This window comes from Stegostoma tigrinum, chromosome 3 (genome assembly GCF_030684315.1).
Source record: "Stegostoma tigrinum isolate sSteTig4 chromosome 3, sSteTig4.hap1, whole genome shotgun sequence".
In the NCBI taxonomy this organism is placed as follows: domain Eukaryota; kingdom Metazoa; phylum Chordata; class Chondrichthyes; order Orectolobiformes; family Stegostomatidae; genus Stegostoma; species Stegostoma tigrinum.
Window position 1 is genome coordinate 132167332 of NC_081356.1, and position 22136 is coordinate 132189467.

General features: G+C 44.3%; 1 protein-coding gene across 3 annotated transcripts in view; it reads left to right on the forward strand.

The window, feature by feature from the left end:
- LOC125451349 (dual specificity testis-specific protein kinase 1-like) overlaps positions 1 to 22136 on the forward strand; it is a 178462-nt gene that overhangs the window by 25379 nt on the left and 130947 nt on the right. For 2 of the 3 annotated variants that reach the window (XM_048528378.2, XM_048528377.2), the window contains exon 1: positions 19925 to 21514. The exons of the other annotated variant lie outside the window; for it this stretch is intronic. In XM_048528378.2, the coding sequence (XP_048384335.2) occupies positions 21296 to 21514 (219 nt within the window). In that variant the 5' untranslated portion in view covers positions 19925 to 21295. Of the gene's footprint in view, positions 1 to 19924; positions 21515 to 22136 lie in introns of those variants that run through there. 3 annotated transcript variants of the gene reach the window in all.

A 22136-nucleotide genomic window follows, 5' to 3' on the forward strand; every position in this document is an offset into this window, starting at 1 on the left:
TGCACCACACAACCAGCCAGCTCTTCCCCTCCACCCACTGCATCCCAAAACCAGTCCAACCCGTCTCTGCTTCCCTAACCTGTTCTTCCTCTTACCCATCCCTTCCTCCCACCCTAAGCCGCACCTCCATCTCCTACCTACTAACCTCATCCCACCTCCTTGACCTGTCCGTCTTCCCTGGACTGACCTACCCCTCCCCACCTCCCCACCTATACTCTCCTCTCCACCTATCTTCTTTTCTCTCCATCTTTGGTCCGCCTCCCCCTCTCTCCCTATTTATTCCAGAACCCTCACCCCATCCCCATCTCTGATGAAGGGTATAGGCCCGAAACGTCAGCTTTTGTGCTCCTGAGATGCTGCTGGGCCTGCTGTGTTCATCCAGCCTCACATTTTATTGCCACGGTAAGGAAACAGATTTCTTTCACTAAAGGACATGAGCGAACAAGATGGATTTGTATTACAATCCACAGTAGTTACCTGATGACCACCACCAACTCTCATCCACAAATACACAAATTATAAGGCATGGGAACAGAAATAAGCCACTCAGCCCATTAAGTTCACTCCATCATTCAATGAGATCAGAACTGATCTATTAATTCTCAACTCCACTTTCCTGCCTTTTCCCCATAACCCTTAGTTCCATTACTGATTGGAAATCTGAATCAGCCTTGAATATATTTAACGACCAGCCTTGACAGCCTTCTGCGGTAAATGATCCACAGACCCACTATCTTCTGAGAGAAAAAAATCTTCCTCATTTCTGCTTTAAATTGGTAACTCTCACTCTGAGATTATGCCCTCTAGTCCTAGACTCTCCAACAATAACATCTCTGCAGTTAACCTATTAAGTCCTCTAAGAATCTTATATGTTTCAATAAGGTCTCCTCTCATCCCCCTTACTTAAATGGTACAAGCCCAAGCTACTCAACTTCACCTCAGGAGAAAACTAAGTGAACTTTTCTGGATTACCACCAATATCAATACTTCTTTCCCAGATAAGGAAATCTTCCACAATATTCCAGCTGTGGTCTGACCAGTGTTTTGTAGTTTAACCTCCCTACTTTTATAGTCCTTTCCCCTTGACATAAAGAACAAAGAAACCTACAGCACAGGAACAGGCCCTTCGGCCCTCCAAGCCTGCGCCGATCAAGATCCTCTGTCTAAACCTGTCATCTATTTTCTAAGGGCCTGTGTCCATTTGCTCCCTGCCCATCCATGTATCTGTCCAAATATATCTTAATAGACGCTAACGTGTCTGCGTCTACCACCTCCACTGGCAACGCGTTCCAGGCACACACCACCCTCTGTGTAAAGAACTTTCCACACATATCTCCCTTAAACTTTCCTCCTCTCACTTTGAACTCATGACCCCAAGTAATTGAGTCCCCCACTCTGGGAAAAAGCTTTTTGCTATCCACCCTGTCTGTACCCCTCATGATTTTGTAGACCTCAATCAGGTCCCCCCTCAATCTCCGTCTTTCTAATGAAAATAATCCTAATCTACTCAGCCTTTCTTCATAGCTAGCACCCTCCATACCAGGCAACATCCTGGTGAACCTCCTCTGCACCCTCTCCAAAGCATCCACATCCTTTTGGTAATGTGGCAACCAGAACTGCACACAGTACTCCAAATGTGGCCGAACCAAAGTCCTATACAACTGCAACATGACCAGCCAACTCTTGCACTCAATACCCCGCCCAATGAAGGAAAGCATGCCATATGCCTTCTTGACCACCCTATTGACCTGTGTTGTCACCTTCAGGGAACAATGGACCTGAACACCCAGATCTCTCTGTTCATCAATTTTCCCTAGGACTTTTCCATTTACTGTATAATTTGCCCTTGAATTTGATCTTCCAAAGTGCATCACCTCACATTTGCCCGGATTGAACTCCATCTGCCATTTATCTGCCCAACTCTCCAGTCTATCTATATTCTGCTGTAGTCTCTGACAGTCCCCTTCACTGTCAGCTACTCCACCAATCTTAGTGCCATCTGCAAACTTGCTGATCAGACCACCTACACCTTCCTCCAAATCATTTACATATATCACAAACAACAGTGGTCCCAGCACAGATCCCTGTGGAACACCACTGGTCACAGGTCTCCAATTTGAGAAACTCCCTTCTACTACTACCCTCTGCCTCCTGTTGCCTAGCCAGTCTTTTATCCATCTAGCTAGCACACCCTGGACCCCATGTGACTTCACTTTCTCCATCAGCCTGCCATGGGGAACCTTATCAAACGCCTTACTGAAGTCCATGTATATGACATCTACAGCCTTTCCCTGATCAATCTACTTTGTCACGTCCTCAAAGAATTTTATTAAGTGGGTAAGACATGACCTTCCGTGTACAAAACCATGTTGCCTATCACTGATAAGCCCATTTTCTTCCAAATGGGAATAGATCCTATCCCTCAGTATCTTCTCCAGTAGCTTCCCTACCACTGACATCAGGCTCACCGGTCGATAATTACCTGGATTATCCTTGCAGCCCTTCTTAAACAAGGGGACAACATTAGCAAGTCTCCAGTCCTCTGGGACCTCACCCGTGTCTAAGGACGCTGCAAAGATATCTGTTAAGGCCCCGGCTATTTCCTCTCTCAGTTCCCTCAGTAACCTGGGATAGACCACATCCAGACCAGGGGACTTGTCCACCTTAATGTCTTTTAGGATACCTAAACTTCCTCCTTCCTTATGTCAACTTGACCTAGAGTAAGCAAACATCTATCCCTAACCTCAAACATCCATCATGTCGCTCTCCTTGGTGAATACCGATGCAAAAAGGCCAATACTTGCCTTCGTTATTACCAGCTAAAGTTGGAAGTGAGCTTTCTGTGGTTTATGCATGAGGATCCCAAATCCCTCTGTACCATGGTTTTCTGCAGTCTTTCTCCATTTAAATAACATTCAGCTCATCTATTCTTCTGGCCAAAGTACATAACCTTATATTTTCTAACATTATAGAAAATAAAACATAGAACAGTACAGCACAGCACAGACCCTTCGGCCCACGATGTTGGGACGAACTTTTTCCCGAAACCTAAGGTCTATCTAATCTCCACCGCTACCTTATACTACCATCCATATGCCTATCCAAGAGCCGCCTAAATGCCCCTAATAAAGCCAACTCCACTACCCTCTCCAGCAATGCATTCCACACCCCGACTACTCCCTGAGTAAAGAAACTACCTCTGATGTCTCCCTGATATCTACCTTCTTTCACTTTAAAACTATGTCCCCTCGTAAAAGCTACATCCACCCTAGGAAAAAGTCTCTGGCTGTCTACTCTATCTATACCTCTGATCATTTTGTACACCTCTATCAAGTCACCTGTCATCCTTCGTCGTTCTAAAGAGAAAGGCCCTAGCTCTCTCAACCTTTCCTCACAAGACCTTCCCTCCATTCCAGGCAACATCCTCGTAAATTTCCTCTGCACCTTTTCCAATGCTTCCACATCTTTCCAGTAATGAGGTGACCAGAACTAGACAACACTCCAGATGTGGCCGACCCAGGCTTTTGTATAGCTGGGGCATAACTTCACGGCTCTTAAACTCAATCCCTCTATTATTAGCAGCTAACATACCATATGCCTTTTTAACAACTTGGGGGTGGCAGCTTTCAGGGAACTGTGAACATGAGCCCAAAGATCCCTCTACTCCTCCACACTGCTAAGGATCTTTCCGTTAACCCCGTATTCTGCTTTTGAGTTTGTCCTTCCAAAATGAATCACCTCACACTTTTCAGGGTTAAACTCAATCTGCCACTTCTTAGCCCAGCTATGCATTCTATCAATGTCCCTTTGTAACCTAGAACAGCCCTCCGCACTGTCCACAACGTGACTCACCTTCATATCATCCATAGACTTGCTAATCCACCCTTCCAAAGGTGCCATTTACCAAGTTTTTACCCACTCCTTTAACTGTGTATATTCTCTACACTCATTATGTCATCTTCACCACTTGCCCCCCAGTTATTTTTAGTCATGTGCAACTTGGTGAGAGTACATTCACTTTTCTCATCCAAGCTATTAATGTATATTGGAAATACATGTGATTCCAGCAGTAATCCCTGTGGCACACCGCTAGGTACAAGCTTACATCCTGAAAATGCTCCCCCTTAGCTAACACTGTCTTCCATTCATCAGTCGATCTTCTGGCCCAGCTAATATACACCCCAACACCATGGGCCCTTATTAGGAAGCTTAATGTGCTGAGTTTTATCATGAGCGCTGTAATAAATTTGTCAGCATGATTTCTCCCTCATGAAGTCATACTAATTACTATAGGCTTCTAATTTCTACGTTCGACATCCTTTATAATATTGTGATACTTTTTCAATAACAGAGATTAAGCTAACTGGTCTATAGTTACCTGTTTTTATTCTGTCCCTTCACTTTTTCAAAAAAGCGTGTCATATTGGCAGTTTTACAATCCCCCAGGACTTTTCCAGAATCTAAGGTTCTTTCAGGATTATTACCAGTACATCCACTAACTCTGTAGCTATTTCCTTTAAAATGCTTGGATGTAACCCATCAGGTATAAAGGATTTACCAGTCTTTAGTCCCATTAGTTTCCTTAGTATTTCTTTCTTTGTTGTTATATTTACTTCCTCTCCTCCTTTTCTCCATTTTGGAATGGTGTGTATGTCATTTACTGTGAAGTCTAATGCAAAGTGTTTATTCAACTTCCCAGCATTTCCTCGTTCCCCATTATTTCTCCAGCCTTGTTCTCTAAGGGTCCTAAGTTCACTCTTCTTTTTTATCTCCTTGAATAAGGTTTTACTGTTCATTTTTATGTCCCTTGTTAGTTTGCTTTCATTGTTTATCTTCTCCCTTTATTATGTTTTGTTGGCTTTTAAAGCTTTCTCAAACCTCTGACTTACTATTATACTTTGCCAGATATATGTTTTTTCTTTCTATTTTATACTGTCTTTAACTTCACTGGCCTGGGATTCTGGATTGTGAGTCCAGTGACATTTCCACTATACCACTGTCTCAATGTTTTCCTCACTGAATAAAAGACAATTATGTACAATTGAAGATGAAAATGGGTGGCTCAGCTATTCCTGTTTGTGAAGATGGGAAGGTGCCCGAAGTGAGTAGACATGGCAGAGGTTATGGAAAGTTATTGTTCTCTGGAGTTAGGGTAGGTGACAGTGAATGGGGAACAGGGAACAGTAAAAGTTGTAGACCTTGCGCCTTGGTGAGAGATGAGCGAGTGTGAGATACAGGAGACAAGGTAGTGCCACTTACATTGGTGAAATGGAGAAGGATGTTTACCTTCTTCCAGTGCTGGCCTTTCTTCCAGACAGGTGAGAATGCTTGTTATTATCAGGGTAAATAGAAGGAAATTAATTGTAGCAAGTGGATTTTGATCAACAACACTATGGTTTTTAAACTAGTGAATTCATCAATAGACACTTAGACAATTATTTAATTTCCTCGCAGCACGAGTTCTGAGGTCTGCACAATCTGAATATTCATCGAGTTGACACAATGTATGCAAAGGTGGAGGGACACGGATGGCATGGTATAATGGGGTTGTTTGTTGGAGGGGAATAATTTGGTACAGGGTCTATAATGGGCCATGGGGTTGGTAGAGGGGTGTGGATAAGCATGAAGGATATGAGCACCCAAGGAAGTGGATGCAGAATTAAGTGACATGGATTTTCATGGTTATGACAAGGGGTTAAGGCTCAGAAAATTACTTTTTTTTTGCAACTGGGATAACGTGCTAGATCACCACTGTGAAGGTAGCCATGGACCCGTTAGATCATGCATGAAAGGCCCTGCATGTGATGCAGTTCAAGGTCAAATGCTGTTTTGAGACTCATTGACTAGTATTGTGCTCTAAGAAATACCGTATTAACCAATACAAATACAATAGATTTACTTTCAGTCATATCATTTTGCGATACACTCTATCTCAAACATCGTGCCTTTCAGGTTCTGCACTTTTGAAAAACATTTACCAAACAGTCAAACCCGTGGAAGAAGATCACAGAATTCCAACAAAATTTTCATCCAACTCAAACTGAGTCTTTGTGACAGTTCACCGGAATTTGGACATATCCAGAACATTGCCCACATCACAGATTGAATCGATCACTTGTGAAGTTTAAATTTTACGAAGAAACTGGTGAACGTACACCGATGTGTCTATCAAATGGCTCTATGTAATCTCTGTGTAAAATACATACGTCTGACATCTCCCACCACCATCCCTCCAATCACCTTAAAAGTAAGCCTCCTCATGTTAGTCATTTCCACCGTGGGAAAAAGTATCTGGCTATCCACTCTATCCAGGCCTCTCATCATCTTGTACACCTCTATCAAGTCACCTCCCATCCTACTTCGCTCCAATGAGAAAAGCCTAGCTCCCTCAACCTTTCCTCATAAGACCTGCCCTCCATTCCAGGCAGCATCCTGGTAAATCTCCTGTGCACCCTCTCTAAACCCTCCAAATCCTTCCTATGAGGTGATCAGAACTGAACACAATATTCCATGGGAGGTCTAACCAGGGTTTTATAGAGCGACAGTATAACCTTGCAGCTCTTGAATTCAATCCCCCGGCCAATGAAATCCAACACATCATACAACTTCTTAACAACACTATCAAATTGGGTGGCAACTTTGACAGATCTATGGATGTGGACCCCAAGATCACTCTGTTCCTCCACACACTGCCAAGAATCCTACTATTAACCCTGTATTCTGCATTCAAATTCAACCTTCCAAAATGAATCATTTCACACTTTTCCAAGTTGAATTCCATCTGCCACTTCTTTGCCCAGCTCTGCATCCTGTCAATGTCCCACTGCAACCTATATCAGCCCTCCACACTATCCACAACTCCATCAACCTTTGTGTCATCGGCAAACTTACTAACCCATCCTTCCACTTCCTCATCAAAGTCACTTATAAAGATCACAGAGGTCCCAGGACAGATCCCTGTGGAACGCCACTGGTCATCGAGCTTCAGGCTGAATATTTCCCATTTACCACCACCCTCTGTCTTCTCTTGGACAACCAATTCTGTATCCAGGCAGTCAGATTTCCCTGAATCCCATGCCTCCTTAATTTCTGAATGAGCCTACCAATGGGGATCCTTAGCAAATGTCTTGCTAAAATCCTTACACACCACATCCACTGCTCTACCTTCATCAGTGTGATGTCCTATCCTCAAAGAATTCAATAAGGCCCCCTTGATCATGACCCCACCCCCGAGCACCAAACCATCATCTCCAACACTATCCATGACCTCATCACCTCAGGGGACCTCCCACCCACAGCCTCCAACCTCATTGTTCCCCAACCCCGCACGGCCCATTTCTATCTCCTTCCCAAAATCCACAAACCTGCCTGCCCTGGTCGACCCATTGTCTCAGCCTGTTCCTGCCCCACTGAACTCATCTCCACCTATCTGGACTCCATTTTCTCCCCTTTGGTCCAGGAACCCCCTACGTACGTCCATGACACCACCCACGCCCTCCACCTCCTCCAGAACTTCCAATTCCCTGGCCCCCAACACCTCATTTTCACCATGGACGTCCAGTCCCTATACACCTGTATTCCTCATGCAGATGGCCTCAAGGCCCTCCACTTCTTCCTGTCCCACAGGCCCGACCAATCCCCCTCCACCGACACCCTCATCCGCCTCGCCGAACTCGTCCTCACCCTCAACAACTTCTCTTTCGATTCCTCCCACTTCCTACAGACAAAGGGGGTGGCCATGGGTACCTGCGTGAGCCCAAGCTATGCCTGCCTCCTTGCAGGTTATGTGGAACAGTCCCTCTCCCGCGCCTACACAGGCCCCAAACCCCACCTCTTCCTCCATTACATTGATGACTGTGTCGGCGCCGCCTCTTGCTCCCCAGAGGAGCTCGAACAGTTCATCCACTTCACCAACACCTTCCACCCCAACCTCAAGTTCACTTGGGCCATCTCCAACACATCCCTCACCTTCCTGGACCTCTCAGTCATCCCAAAACCAGCCCAGCCTGTCTCCTCTTCCCTAACCTGTTCTTCCTCTCACCCATCCTTTCCTCCCACCTCAAGCTGCACCTCCATTTCCTACCTACCACCTCATCCCGCCTCCTTGACCTGTCCGTCTTCCCTGGACTGACCTATCCCCTCCCTACCTCCTCACCTATACTCTCCTCTCTACCTATCTTCTTTTCTCTCCATCTTCGGTCTGCCTCCCCCTCTCTCCCTATTTATTCCAGAACCCTCACCTCATCCCCCTCTCTGATGAAGGGTCTAGGCCCGAAACGTCAGCTTTTGTGCCCCTGAGACACTGCTTGGCCTGCTGTGTTCAGCCAGCTTCACACTTTGTTGTCTTGGATTCTCCAACATCTGCAGTTCCCATTATCACCACACTGATCAAATCCTCAACTTCCACAGCAAGCAGCATCACAAACAAAGCTGCATTAGGACACTATTTAAACAGGTCAGGGCACACTGCAACCCTCTGGAACTACACAGGAAAAAGAAAGAGCACCTATACAAAACCCTCGCTATCAACAGATACCCCACAACTTCATCCACAGATGCCTACTAAACAGACAACAATAGGAAGACAGTGTACGCCCTAACACACTGGTCACACTACCCTACATCAACAACATATCGGAACTGACAACAAAACTCCAAAGACCACTAGGAATCATGGTGGCCCACAAACCCACAGCCACCCTACAACAACACGAACAAGGATTAAAGACCCCATTCCCACAACATGCAGAACTAACATGGCTTATAAAATACCATGCACCGACTGCCACAAACATTACATCAGACAGACAGGAATGAAACTAGCCATTAGAATACCTGAACATTAATTAGCAGCAAAATGGCATGACAAACTCTCCTTAATATCGGTACACTCAGACAATGAAGGCCATCAGTTTAATTTGAACAAGGTAACCATAGTAGCCGAAGCCAAACACAGACACACACAGGAATTGCTAGAGGCATAGTTCTCCACCCGTAATGCAATCAACAAACAATACAGAAGCATTGAGGATGACAAAGAGTGGCATATGGTAATCAATAGGATGTTTCATCACCATGCTAGGTGACATAATCAGTGGAGCCTATGATGAAACAATGTTATATTAATCTGCTTGGAATTTATATTGTCTGGTCTATTAAGGTTAGTAGTGTCATTTCTGGTTTTGATCTGTATGGGTTTGAATATGGGGTCCAATTCTGTAATTGTGATGAAACATCTGAACGAGAACAAGTCAGCTTGGTGAGCAAGTCGACAACCTCCACAACAGACATTGCTGGAAAAGCTCAGCGAAACTGGCAGCATCTGTGAAGAAAATTCAGAATTAACGTGTCGGGTCTGGTGACCCTTCCTCAAAAGTATATTTTTCCCTCTTGTTGGATTCCTCACTACCTGCTGCAGACACAATCGAGCAGCTATGCTGTTTCGGACTCAAACAACTCAATCAGTCGTGCTACTGTGAAGCTATTGTTGGTGATGGACATTGAAATCTCCCCAGAGCATATTTTTGACCTTTGTCATCCTCAATGCTTCCTCTAAGTGTTGCTCACTGAGCAAGAGTGGCATATGGTAATCAATAGGAGGTTGCCTTGCCCATGCTTAACCTGAAGCTGTAAATCATGTACTCACAAACAAACACACAAAATACGTGTCAAAAACACATGTCCTGACACAAAATAATATGAGGCTCAAATCAAAATAGTCCTGCCAGGCAGAGTGCTAATTTAACTCTTGCCATTAGGTGAATGAGATAATTTGAGGCAGGGAAGAACGGGGTGCTGTTCTGACCTTTAAAGAAACAAATTCCTCAATAGGGGGGAAGCAAGAGGCCAGAACAAGAGTTGAATCCCAGAAACATTAGTTTGGTGAGTAATTGGTAGTTTTAACATGTCTTGTTTCTTTCAATTAGTGCAACTGTTTAAAGTAGAATCAGAAAGTATAAGTAAATAGTCTTTGCATGGTCAGAGAGGAGAGACCACTTTTGAAGTAAGGCACAGCCCGAGTGTGTATTTTGGAGATTTTAGAGCAGTGTGGGAATTTGATGTAGAGGGGGCAGAAGCTCTTTGCTTGCTTTTTCTGTTCATAGTTTGTAAGACAAAGTAACAGGAAAAATTCAAGCTCAGGGATCGGGGCAATTATAAAGCAGAGTGACATCACAGATAAACCACAAGTTCATTGGTTAGTATTATCTGCTGCTTTGCCTATCTGTTATAGGTTACTTTCAGATTGAAGGTAAATATGAGAAACATTCACAGTTTAAGACCTAAAAGCCTGGTAGGAATTTTGATTTAAATCAAACTAAGAACTGAGAATTACAGCCTAGGAGTGGACCCTGTGGAGGACGAGCCTGCACTAAGCTGTGTGATAAATTTACTAACAGGTCTGTGAGGCTACTCAGTGGGAATTGGAGCGAAGCCTGTTAAGGAGGAGCTTGTGCTAAATGCTGAGCAATAAAAATAAAATAAACTTCATTCTGAATAGGGAGAAACAATCTGAGTGATGTCACAGGGAAGCAGTGCGGTGATTGGTTGCTTAGAAACCAGCTTTAGGGACTGAGGGAGAAGTACCCAGAAGGAAACAAAGTGTAAAGTCCTTTTGTTTTTGATTTGTAATTTATTAAGAATAGAGAGAGAGGGAGGGAGTGATTACCCTGAATTGTTGAGTTGTGGGTAAGGTTGAGTAATTTGTTCCAAGTTTATTGTGGTTGTTAAAGATCACAGTGGGAGGTATACTGGACCCACTGAATGCTCTTCTTGTAATATGTGAGAAATCAGGGAGACTTCCAGTGTCCATGGTGACCAAGTACGCAGGAAGTGTGTACAGCTGCGGTTCCCGCTTAACCGCATGAGGAAGCTGGAGCTGCAGATGGACTCATTATGGAGCAGCCATGATGCTGAGATGTTGTGAATAGTACATTTAGTGATCTGGTTACACCACAAGTAAGGAAAGGGAGAAAAATATTGGGTGACCATTGGGTGAAGTCTAGTAGGCACGGGCAGGTAGTGCAGGAGTCTGCTGTGGCCATCCCTGCTCACACAGTATCGGATACAGTTGGTGGCAGGGTGGGGGTGGGATATGGATTCTCTGCGGCATAGCAAGGGAAGATAAAGACTGGGATAACAAAGTGTGGAGCTGGATGAACACAGCTGGCGAAGCAGCATCTTTGGAGCACGAAAGCTGGTGTTTCAGGCCTAGATCCTTCCCGAAACGTCAGCTTTTGTGCTCCTGAGATGCTGCTTGGCCTGCTGTGTTCATCCAGCTCCACACTTTGTTATCTCGGATTCTCCAGCATCTGCAGTTCCCATTATCTCTGATACAATTTTAAACCCTGCCCCCTGCCAAGATAACGACTGGGACAGCTTTCGTGATAGGGGACTTGATTGTAAGGGAAAACTCACAGGTGATTCTGTAGCGGCAGAGACTCTCAAATGGCAGAGATAATGGGAACTGCAGATGCTGGGGAATCCAAGATAACAAAGTGTGGAGCTGGATGAACACAGCAGGACAAGCAGCATCTCAGGAGCACAAAAGCTGACGTTTCGGGCTTACACCTCTCAAATGGCATGTTGCTGCCTTGGTGCCAGGGTCAGAGATATCTCAGAGCGGCTGCAGGGTATTTTGAGGAGGGAGGGTGAACAGCCAGCATTCGTGGAACAGCACTGTCAATAACAGTGACATGGGTAAAAAAAAGAAATGGCATCCTGCAACAGGAAATTAGGGAGTTAGGTTGTAGATTAAAGTGGAGGACTACGAACGTTGGACTCTTCTGATTATTGCCAGTGCCACATGCTACTGAATATAACAATAGGAAGATAGGCTAGGTGAACATGCGGTTAAAGGGGTGGTGCAGGAAAGAGGCCTTTAGATTTATGGATCATTGGGACAAGTTTCTGGGACAGATAGGACCTGTACAAATTGGACAGATTGCACTGAACCAAAAGGGTCCCATTTTCTTGCTGAGATGTTTGCTCATGCTTTGGGAGTGGTTCTGTATATATCTGGCAGGGGGATGAAGCACAGAGTAGATTCAGTCAGATATAAAAGGAATACTAGGACAGTCCAGCAGGAGAGAAAACATGGGAAAAATAAGGCATGTGGGAAGTCTGGCAAGCTATCTTATTTCTATTTTAATGCATGGAACCTGACTGTTAATGGATGAAGTTAGAACGCTGATCATAGAAACATAAGCATCTCAACTTTAAAGCATACAGAAGTTTCATTCGTGATTATTGGGGGCGATGTAAGAGAGGTGGGGGCATTGCATTATTGATAGAGAAAACCATCAGTGCGGTAATGAGGGAGGATGTCCTAAAAAGACCTTCAAATGAAGCCATCTTGGTAGAGCTTAGAAATAAAAAAATGTCATTACTTTGCTGGGACTATACTACAGGCCTCCCAACAGTCAGAGGGAGATAGAGGGGGAGACATATAGGCAAATCTCAGAAAAGTGTGAGAGGAATAGATTTGTAGCAGTAAGAGATTTCAGCTTTGCTAACATTAACTGGGATCACATTTGTGTGAAAGGATGAGACCAGGTGGAATTTTTAAAGTGGATCCAGGAGAGTTTTACTTGCCAGTACGTAAATATTCCTACTAGAGATGACGTAGTGTGAGATCTAGTCCTAGGGAGTAAAGCTGGTCAAGTCGATGAATCTTAGTGGGCGAGCAATTTGGGGAGTTGACCATAACTCTGGAAGTTTCAAAGTAATTACAGAAAAAGGTAAGGATAGTGCAGAAGTTAAGATTCTAAATTGAGTGAAGATCAATTTCAATATCATTAGACAGGATCTGGCAAATGTAGACTGGGAGCAGATACTTTCAGCTATGACTGTGCAATGAATGGTCCAATCAGGAGTCCTGACTAATAGATGTAAACTGGAGTGCCAGGGGTTCTATTAGTTTAGGAACTGGCTCTGAGCTAGCTGGGTCAGTGTCACGTACTATGCACGTGCAAATAAAGGGTGACTTGATGAAGGGATATTGGCCTTCGTGGAGTTATGGTCAATGGCAACTGAGATTGAACAAGTGGGATTGATGATATGACCAAAAGCAGCTACTAGCTCAAATGGACTTCAAACACTACAAGTGGCTTTGTCAATACAAAATGCAGAAAGTGGAGCATTTGAGTTACAGGGTATACCAATAGGAGTGGACACCCTCGCCAGGCCAACTGAGTTTGGGGACACCACTTGAATGAAGGTAATTGCATTGCCTCATTCAGGACACATTATGAACAGAGGGACTTTTGGTCAGCTTACAGCAAAACCCCAAAACAAAGCAGCAGTTAAAATTTTCCCAAGGATCTGGGCCAACAAGCCATTGTGGTTTCTGCCAGTATACAGAGCAAGGCCGCAAAAGAGTCTGGGCTGGTGTCCAGAAGAGTGCACACCCTAGAAAGTCTACGTACAGCTGGTCTGGCATAGTTAAATTGCTTAGCAACATCCAAATCAGAACCAATCAAAATAAAAATCTGGTTAAATGGTAACCCCATTCTAATGGAGATCAAACTGGCAGAGCTCTATCGGCAATTGAGGAACCACTCTTTATCAAAATTCACTCTGGACTCATTGGGTGATCAATGGTATCCTGGCTCCCATGTCTGTACTGGAGCTTACGTCTTTCTTTGGGCTGGTGAATTATTATGAAAAATTCTTACATAACCTTGCCTCTATTCTGGCACCCTTACATCTGCTATTGAAAAAGGGTCAGCCTTGGAAATGGCTTCATTGCGAAGATGTAGCCTCCAGGGAAGTGAAGAAGCAACTATTATCTAAGGTGTTGGCACACTATGATCCCAAGCAAGATCTGGTGCTGACATGCAATGTCTCACTGTACAATATTGGGGTAGTGTTGGCTCACCGGTAGTCCAATGGAGAGGAATGCCCAATAGCATATACTACTCCGACTTTGGCTGATGCCAAACAGAAACGTGCCCAGATAGAGAAAGAAGGTTTGATGGTCATCTTTGGTATGAGAAAGTTCCATCAATACCTTTAAATTTAAATGATAAAGTAATGGACCACAAGCCCCTGTTTGGGCTACTTAAAGATGAAAAGGATGTGCCGAACATAGCTTCAGGTTGAATTCAGCTCTTATTCTGATTGCGTATCATTATAAGTTGGAACACTATCCACAAGGCCAGGTGGCAAATGCGGGTGCCTTCAGCCACTCTCAATGGTGGATACAGCTCTGGTGGTACTGCCACTCAAAGAGTCAGTTCTAGTTTTAAATTTTCTGGACACACTTCCGGTCACAGCTGACAATATGAGATTGCGGAAACAAAAAGATCCCATCCTGGCAAAACTAAAACAGCTGGTGGTGATGGGGACAACAAAAGGGCCACCACAACTAGAACTGAGACCTTTCTAGACCTGGCGAGACCAGATCACAGTAGAGGATGGCATATTATTATGGGAGCAATAGTGATTGTCTTGAGCAAAGATCACCTCCAGGTATCGACTGAACTCCACCGAGGTTATCCAGGGGTTTCCTATATGAAGTTGTTGGCAAGAAGTTGGCGGTCAGGATTGGATGCTGACATAGCTGCATCGGGGGTTCTATGCCCAGAATGCCAACCAGGACAAAAATTACCATCAGTAGCTCCCCCATTGTTGTGAAAATAGCTGGTAAACCCTGAACTTGGTAATTATGCTGGCCCTTTCATGGACTCAATGTTTTTAGTAATTGTTGACGCCCACTGAAAGTGGCTGGACATGTACAGTGTCCATTCATCAATCACAGGGAGGACCACAGAAAAGCTGTGAGCCTTTTGTTTGCAATATACTGACACCCTGAAGTGTTGCTCACAGACAAAGGGCCATCATTTACCAGGAAGGAGTTTGAGTATTTCCTAAGGTCAAACAGCATTTGGCACGGAAGGACAGCTTCATACCATCTGTCGTCCAATGGTCTGGCAGAAAGAGCAATTAAAACTTTGAAGGTAGGCTTAAAGAAACAGCTTACAGCTTCACTCGATACCAAACTGTCCAGTTTCTGTTTGATTATAGGACCACCTATCATGCAACTGCAGGGATAGCTCCACCAGAGTTACAAATGGGTAGAATACTTCATGCTAGGTTAAACGTAGTCTTCCAGGACTTGGTTGGGGGGTGGTGGAACAGCATCAGTACACAATGTCAAACTCAAAACACAAGCTTTAGAGGCAATTTGCTGCAGGGGACAAAGTATGGCATCGAAACCATGGGAATGGCTCTGCATGGGTAAGAGGCACAGTTGAGGTGACGTCAGGTCCTGTGATGTACAAAGCTCCAAAAGGAGATGCGGTCCTGAGCAAGTACGTGGACCCCTGCAAATGGGACAGGAGCAAAATATGTCCAGCCCCTCTGAACATCTGGCAAGGCTGCCTTTGGGTTCTCCCCATCTGCCTAGCATTGAATAAATCTCTGAGGATGAGATGGACACAGCAGGTGTTGCAACCTCAACACCATTACCACCCAGATAATGAATTTCAGCTGAGATGCTCTGGGCACGAGAGGTGGGCTACAGTCTGCTACAAACTGCAACTATCCCCAAGAAAGAGTTGGAGCAACCTGACATGGTGCAAAAATGACCCACAGAAAAAGAACAGGCCTACATCCCAGGACATACAGGGGGACAGATGTAGTGATTGGAATGAAGTTAGCCAGGTGGACTTCACAGAACACAGGTTTCCTGGTTGGATGAACACATCAGGCCAAGCAGAGCTTTTGTGCCCCTAAGATGCTGCTTGGCCTGCTGTATTCATCTAGCTCCACACTTTGTTATGTCAGAGATTCTGTTCACTCTAGGAGATGGGTCTGTGCTACCTGGACCAGTTTCAAGTACTATTCACGTGTAAATAAACGTGACTTGCTGACAGAATACTGGCCTTTGCTGAGTTTTCAGGAAGTTGACACACCATGCTTCATTCTAAATTTGCTTTGCCTCCATGGGACAGAGAAAATTCCAGCCAGAGTTACAGAACTGTTCTGACAATAAGCTTTTAACCTGACATGTTAACTTTGATTCTGTCTCCACAGATGCTGCTAGGGTGTGCAGCATACGGCGTGGATCTGTTCTGTCACCTTGTTTTGAAAATGTCAATTTGTTTTGCAAACCGCACACTGCCTCTCTAACTGTCATTCCTGGTAGCTATTAGAACTGAATATACCCATCCCATGTCTCTGTCAAGGGACTTGTTTGTTTCAAGCCCACTGGGTACCATTTTGACTGTGTTGTCGTATGAGTATCTAAGTGTCAGATGGTTGATTATGGTTTTAAGCCTTATTCCAACAATCAATCAAGGAAGACAACTCAGTGCATCACATGAGTGAATGCTGTTGTTTGGATCAGACAGTTAACTAAGGCCCTGTCTGCCTGTTCAGATGGATTTAATAGATCCCAAGACACAATGCAGAAAGCAGCAGGAGAATTTCCAAGCGTGGATCTTGATTTTGAGAGATTGTGCATAACAGGTTTGTCTGTTTTAATGTGTTTTTGGCCAAGTCAGTGTTTATTACATTTTCCAACCAACCTGTTCAGCAATGTTACTTTACATCTCTGGAGCAGGTGAGACTTGAACCCAGGCCTTTTGGCTCAGAGGTAGGGACACTATTACTGTGCCATGGAGCTCACCCCACCCCCCACAAGCCAGCATTTATTGTCCATCCACAAATCACTCACCATTTTATTCCATTCAAACCAGCTGCAATAAATATTGGAAGAGATGCCTGTTCCAAAACTTATAACTGACTTGTAATTTCAGCTTCATCTGCTGACATTTGTTCCATATTTCCTCATTTGGATACCATCTTTCACAAAAGATCATCACTTGCACTGTAGTGGTAAACTCTGTTATATGTTGTCTGGTGTGGCCAGGAGCCACACTCTGACAGAGCAGTCTCTGCTTCAGTTACTGTAGAGGAAGACACTGAGCTGAGAAGGTGCAGGATGCTCTGGCTTCAGTTTCTCTGAGCCCCTGTTCTCAGCAGCTGAGTTTTTTGTTTTCTCTCACCACTTCCAATGACCTTCTAGTCATCCTCCAGAGATCCCGGCCATCAGCGACTGTCCCCCATGTGGCAAAAATTTACCAAAAATCCTTGAATAGCACCTTCTAAACCCTCAACCACTTCTATCTAGAAAGACAGGGACAGCAGGTACATAGGAACACCACTTGCGAGTTCCCCTGCAATGCACTCACTCATCCTGACTTGACAATGTATCACTGTTCCTACACTGTTGCTGGGTCAAAATCATGAATTCCGTCCCTAAGGGCATTGTAGGTCAACCTACAGCACGTGGACTGCAGCAGTTCAAGAAGGTGCTCCCCACCAAATTCTCAAGGGCAACTAGGCATTAAAGCAGACTCAGCTGGAGATGCCTATGTACTACAAGTGAACAAAAAAGTCCTACGACAATCTTTTGATAATGAGGAGGAGAGTTCTTTCTGATGACCTGACCAATATTTATTCTTCAATCCATTTCACTGAATCACATTGACATTTGTATCTAATCTCGCTGCTTTGTTTTCTACATTACAACAGTGACTTTATCTTTTTCTCTGCTTGGAGGCTGTCCAAACTACAGAACCTCAACCTGTGCCACAAGGATCATTTCCAGATGGAACAGGGGGAAATGTATTGAACCCCATGCTGTTGGCTCCCATCTGAACTGGCCATTGAACCCACGACCCCCAATGAATCTAAGTATATGGTAATTCAGAGGATGGACTACCTGACATTGGTGTGTTGGATGAATTTCCAAGTCAGTACTCAACCTGTTTGACCATACATTCTGTGGCCACTACTTGTGGAGTATGGACTTGAGCCAGTTTTGGCTGAAGTGGAGAAGCTACCTACTGTGCCACAAGACCCTCCTACAACATTACACCTCCAAAGTTATTTCTTCGTAAAGTGATTTGGGATTCCTGAGGTTGTGAAAGCTGTGACAAATATATCAGTGATAATGGGAACTGCAGATACTGGAGAATCCAAGATAACAAAGTGTGAAGCTGGATGAACACAGCAGGCCAAGCAGCATCTTAGGAGCACAAAAGCTGACGTTTTGGGCCTAGACCCTTCATCAGAGACAAATATATCAATTTGTTTGTGTGATTATTGTCAGCAAAGTGCCCACTGTTTTTGCAATCTTACATCAGTAATGAAGGGGTGAAAAGTACTTAATGGCTGTAAAACACTCTAGGATGTCATAAGGTGTTGAACAGTTTGAGAGAAATTTGAGTTTTATATTCAGATGTGAGGGGTTTATAATGTTCTGTACTCATGGAAGCTGATCCTGTATATAAATACAAGTTATTTCTTTTACTGTACTGGAAGAATGTTAGATACTAAAGAATTCTTGATCCTGGGGCTACTGGCAAGAAACTTAACCATGTAAGTAAGATGGCTAAAACAGCAGGTCATAGGCTAGGAATCCTGCAGCGAGTAACTCACCTCCTCAATCTCCAAAGTCTATTCACCATCGTCAAGGCACAAGTCAGGAGTGTGACAGCATACTAGTCAAGACTTGTCTAGATGAGCACATTAACGTAGCATGCACTTTTATAGAGCATCATTTGCATTGCAAAATCTCCCAAAAGTATTTTAGAGGACTGATGTCAGACAAAATTTGACATTGATTTACAAAAGCAGGCGTTGCACCATCATCAAAAGTGTAGCGGGAAAGGGAGGTTTAAACCTTAAGGAAGAGAGAGCTAGAGAGGTTTGAGAAAGGAGTTCCAGAGCTTGAAGCCCGCATGGCTGCCCGTTTAATGTGACTGAAATCAGGAAATGCTCAGTGGCCAGAATTGGAAGAACGTGGAGATCTGGAGTACTGTGGAACTGGGGCAGATCAGTGAGGTGGGATGGGGAAGAGGCCATGGTGGAATTCACTGAATCATAAAAATCTTACAGCACAAAAGAAGGCCATTTGGTTAATTGTGTCTGCACAGGGTCTCCAGATAAGCATTATGATTTAGTGCCAATCTCCTGCCTTTTCCCCATACCCTTATATATTGTATCTATTAAAATAACCATCCTTTTCCCTCCTGAATGCCACACTCCACGAACCCCTACCATATTTTCAGTCAATGCTTCCAGTCCCTAAACATCCTGTGTTAACATTTTTCCGCCTCACGTCATTCTTACTTCTTTCATAAATCACTTAAGTCTGTGCTCTTTGGGTTCTTGATCCAAGGTGGAACAGCTCTGAAAAACAGTAGGATTGTTCCTTCTGAACAGTTGTGTTGCAGGAAAAAAAACCTAGCAGCCAATTTGCATACAGCAAGATCTCCTTAGCTAGCAACGTGACTGTGTTCTGATAAACAGAAAGAAAGAATACTGGAGAAAGTCAACAGTTCTGGACAGCATCTGAGGAAAGTTAGAGGCTGAGTTAATGTTTTGAAACCGGTGACCTGATGAAGCTGTTTGAGTGATGTTGATTGAAGGTTATGGATGATGTGCAGGTGCCAGTATTGGACTAGGTCAGCAATCACACCACACCAGGTTCTAGTCCAACAGGTTTATTTGAAAACACAAGCTTTTGGAGCCTCAGTGTTAGTGCGAGAGGAAGTATCGGACACAGAATTTATAAATAAAAAAATCAAAGGTTCACACCATTGATGAGGATGTAGCAAACAAACCTAAGATGTGTCAAATCTTTAATCAGTTCGGAGGTTTTAATTGATTAACATATTTAAATCCCTTAATTCCTTTGAAGTCACTGTCCTGAGAGAACTAAAGGTGACATTTTAGGTCATTTGTTTTCTTTTTCCACTCAGACTGACCGGCAACCTGTATTTTCTGGACGTAGCGAATTGACAGTGAATTTATACAGCCCACAGGCGGCGCCTGGTCCCTCTATCCTTCAGTGACAGGGTGGAGAATGAAGGAAGGCTTCAGTGGGGTGGGGGGGGCATTTCAACAGCGCCGCCTTCTACCGTGCCTACCACATATGGGAACACGGAGTGTCAGCAGCATACACACACACACACAGTGTGTGGGAGAGACAGCGTTCCGGAATAACACACACACACACACACCCCATCGATCACGCCCGGAGCACGATCCAACCCGAGCTCGCTGCTGCAATAAACGGAGCCAAACAAAAACAAAAAGAAGCGGAGCAGGAACGGCGGCGCTAAAATCGTCATTGTCGACGGGAACCGGGATCGGAGCTGGATCAGGGAGCAAACCAGGATCAAATCGACAGTGGGATTAGAGAGAGAGAGAGAGAGAGAGAGACCAGCATCAAACCAGCAGCAGGTTCAGACCTGGAGCAAGATTGGAAGGGAAACCAGGAACGGATTTGGAGTACAATCAACGCAGGAAGTCAGGATCAGACCAGGAGGATGTTTAGACCGGGGTCAGAATAGGAGAGATATCAGAGGAGAACCAAGACCTGCAGCAAGATTAAATCAGGCTCAAACCAAAAGCAAGGTGAGGGGAAGACTAGGGTTAGACCAGGAGCAGCATCCGAAAGAAAACTGACAGTTTACCTGGAGCTGAATGAGAGGGGAACCCAGAGCAAACTTGGAGCAGGGTTTGGGGAGGACTGGGGTCAGGATAAAGTTTGTTCAGGATTGCCTTTGGTAGAGCAGGCACACAGATTCCATCTCAGGGTTGTCGCTGTAGTTACAGTTTCACATTGTCCAAATTGAGCCCTGCTTTCAGGTTAGTGTTTTACTTGGGATTCCTCCCGGGAGGAGTACGTTTCAGGCACTTTACTGCTGAAAGGGTTGCAGAGATCCTGACATTTGGTCGTATATTGATGAATTGGCTGATTATCAATAAATTGGACCCTGATTATTGACTGATGAATTGTCACTGTATCAACCTGTCATTGTTGGATTATCCATTCATTGGAGCCAGGCTACCAATAGATCAGGATTTAATTATTGCCTGATGGATCACCAGTTAATTGTCGCTTTCTGGATTAACAAAACTGGATTATCACCCTATTGTTACTGGATTATCACTTGATTGAAATCAGATCACTGACTATAAATCAGAGGGTACTTGTCATCTTGCTAATTGATTGGCACTGAATGATTGATATCTGCTCTGTTGCCAATCTGAGCCAGTGCTGTATTATCAATTAGAGCTGATCAATTCTGATTAATTTTAAATAGCCTGCAGTGGACCCATCTTTGACTCTGGTGGTTTGAAGACCTGCCCATAAATCCTGGAAATCTTCCCTTCCCTTCTCTTCCTTTCCCACCATCCTGTCATTAAGAGTTTCTTGATTTGGGAAAAATGTGAAAAAGATTTCAGGAGTTGGGGGGGGTGGGGGATGTGAGGGGAGATGTCGAAAGAATCAGCACTCAGATTGGACCTGTCCAGTGATGTATTGATACCTGACCCTGGCCCATATTCTGCTCCAGTGCTGGGTGCGATACCTGGTTGCAGCCATCTCCGCCCCTCTTCGTACAGAGCACTGCGTAGCGCTGTCTCCACCTTGACCAGGATCGATGATTTTCACTGTGAGAAAATTGGGTCGGGATTCTTCTCTGAGGTGTTCAAGGTAGGTGGCTGTGAATGTTGCGCATGTTACCTGTGAACTTGTTGATTGATAATTTGGTTGAGAGAGAGAGAGGCACTACCAAATACCTGAGACAATAACTGCTGCTGGGGATATTGTGTACATGAGGGGTCAGACTGTACCTGAACAGTGTGTCTGTGCCTGCTCTGACTGTACTCGAGGATCTGTCTGCATATACCTAATGATCATACTATTTGTTTGTATGTGAGGGTCTATGTTTACCTGATTAGTCACTATTACACAAGCTGGCATCTGCTACTGTATCTCTGGTTTGGAAATGTGCTGAAATCTGCAGTTGAGACTATAATTGGAAACATAGTTCATTATCTAGAAGATTAAATGATTAGTTAAAAGCTTTATTGGTTGATGTGTACCTTTCAAAAGGATTAGTGATCATAACAATAAGAATGACTTACATTGGGTATTCTATCAAGTTAGAGTCTTGATATTAATGTGTTTCATGAGAAAATTATGTAACAAAACATGCTATCTAGCCACATTAGGTTAGATGACCAAAAGCTAGGTCACAAAGTGTAGGTATTAAGGAGCATTATAGAGGAAGAAAGTGAGGTAGAGAGGGAATTCTGGAGCTCCGGGCCCAAGA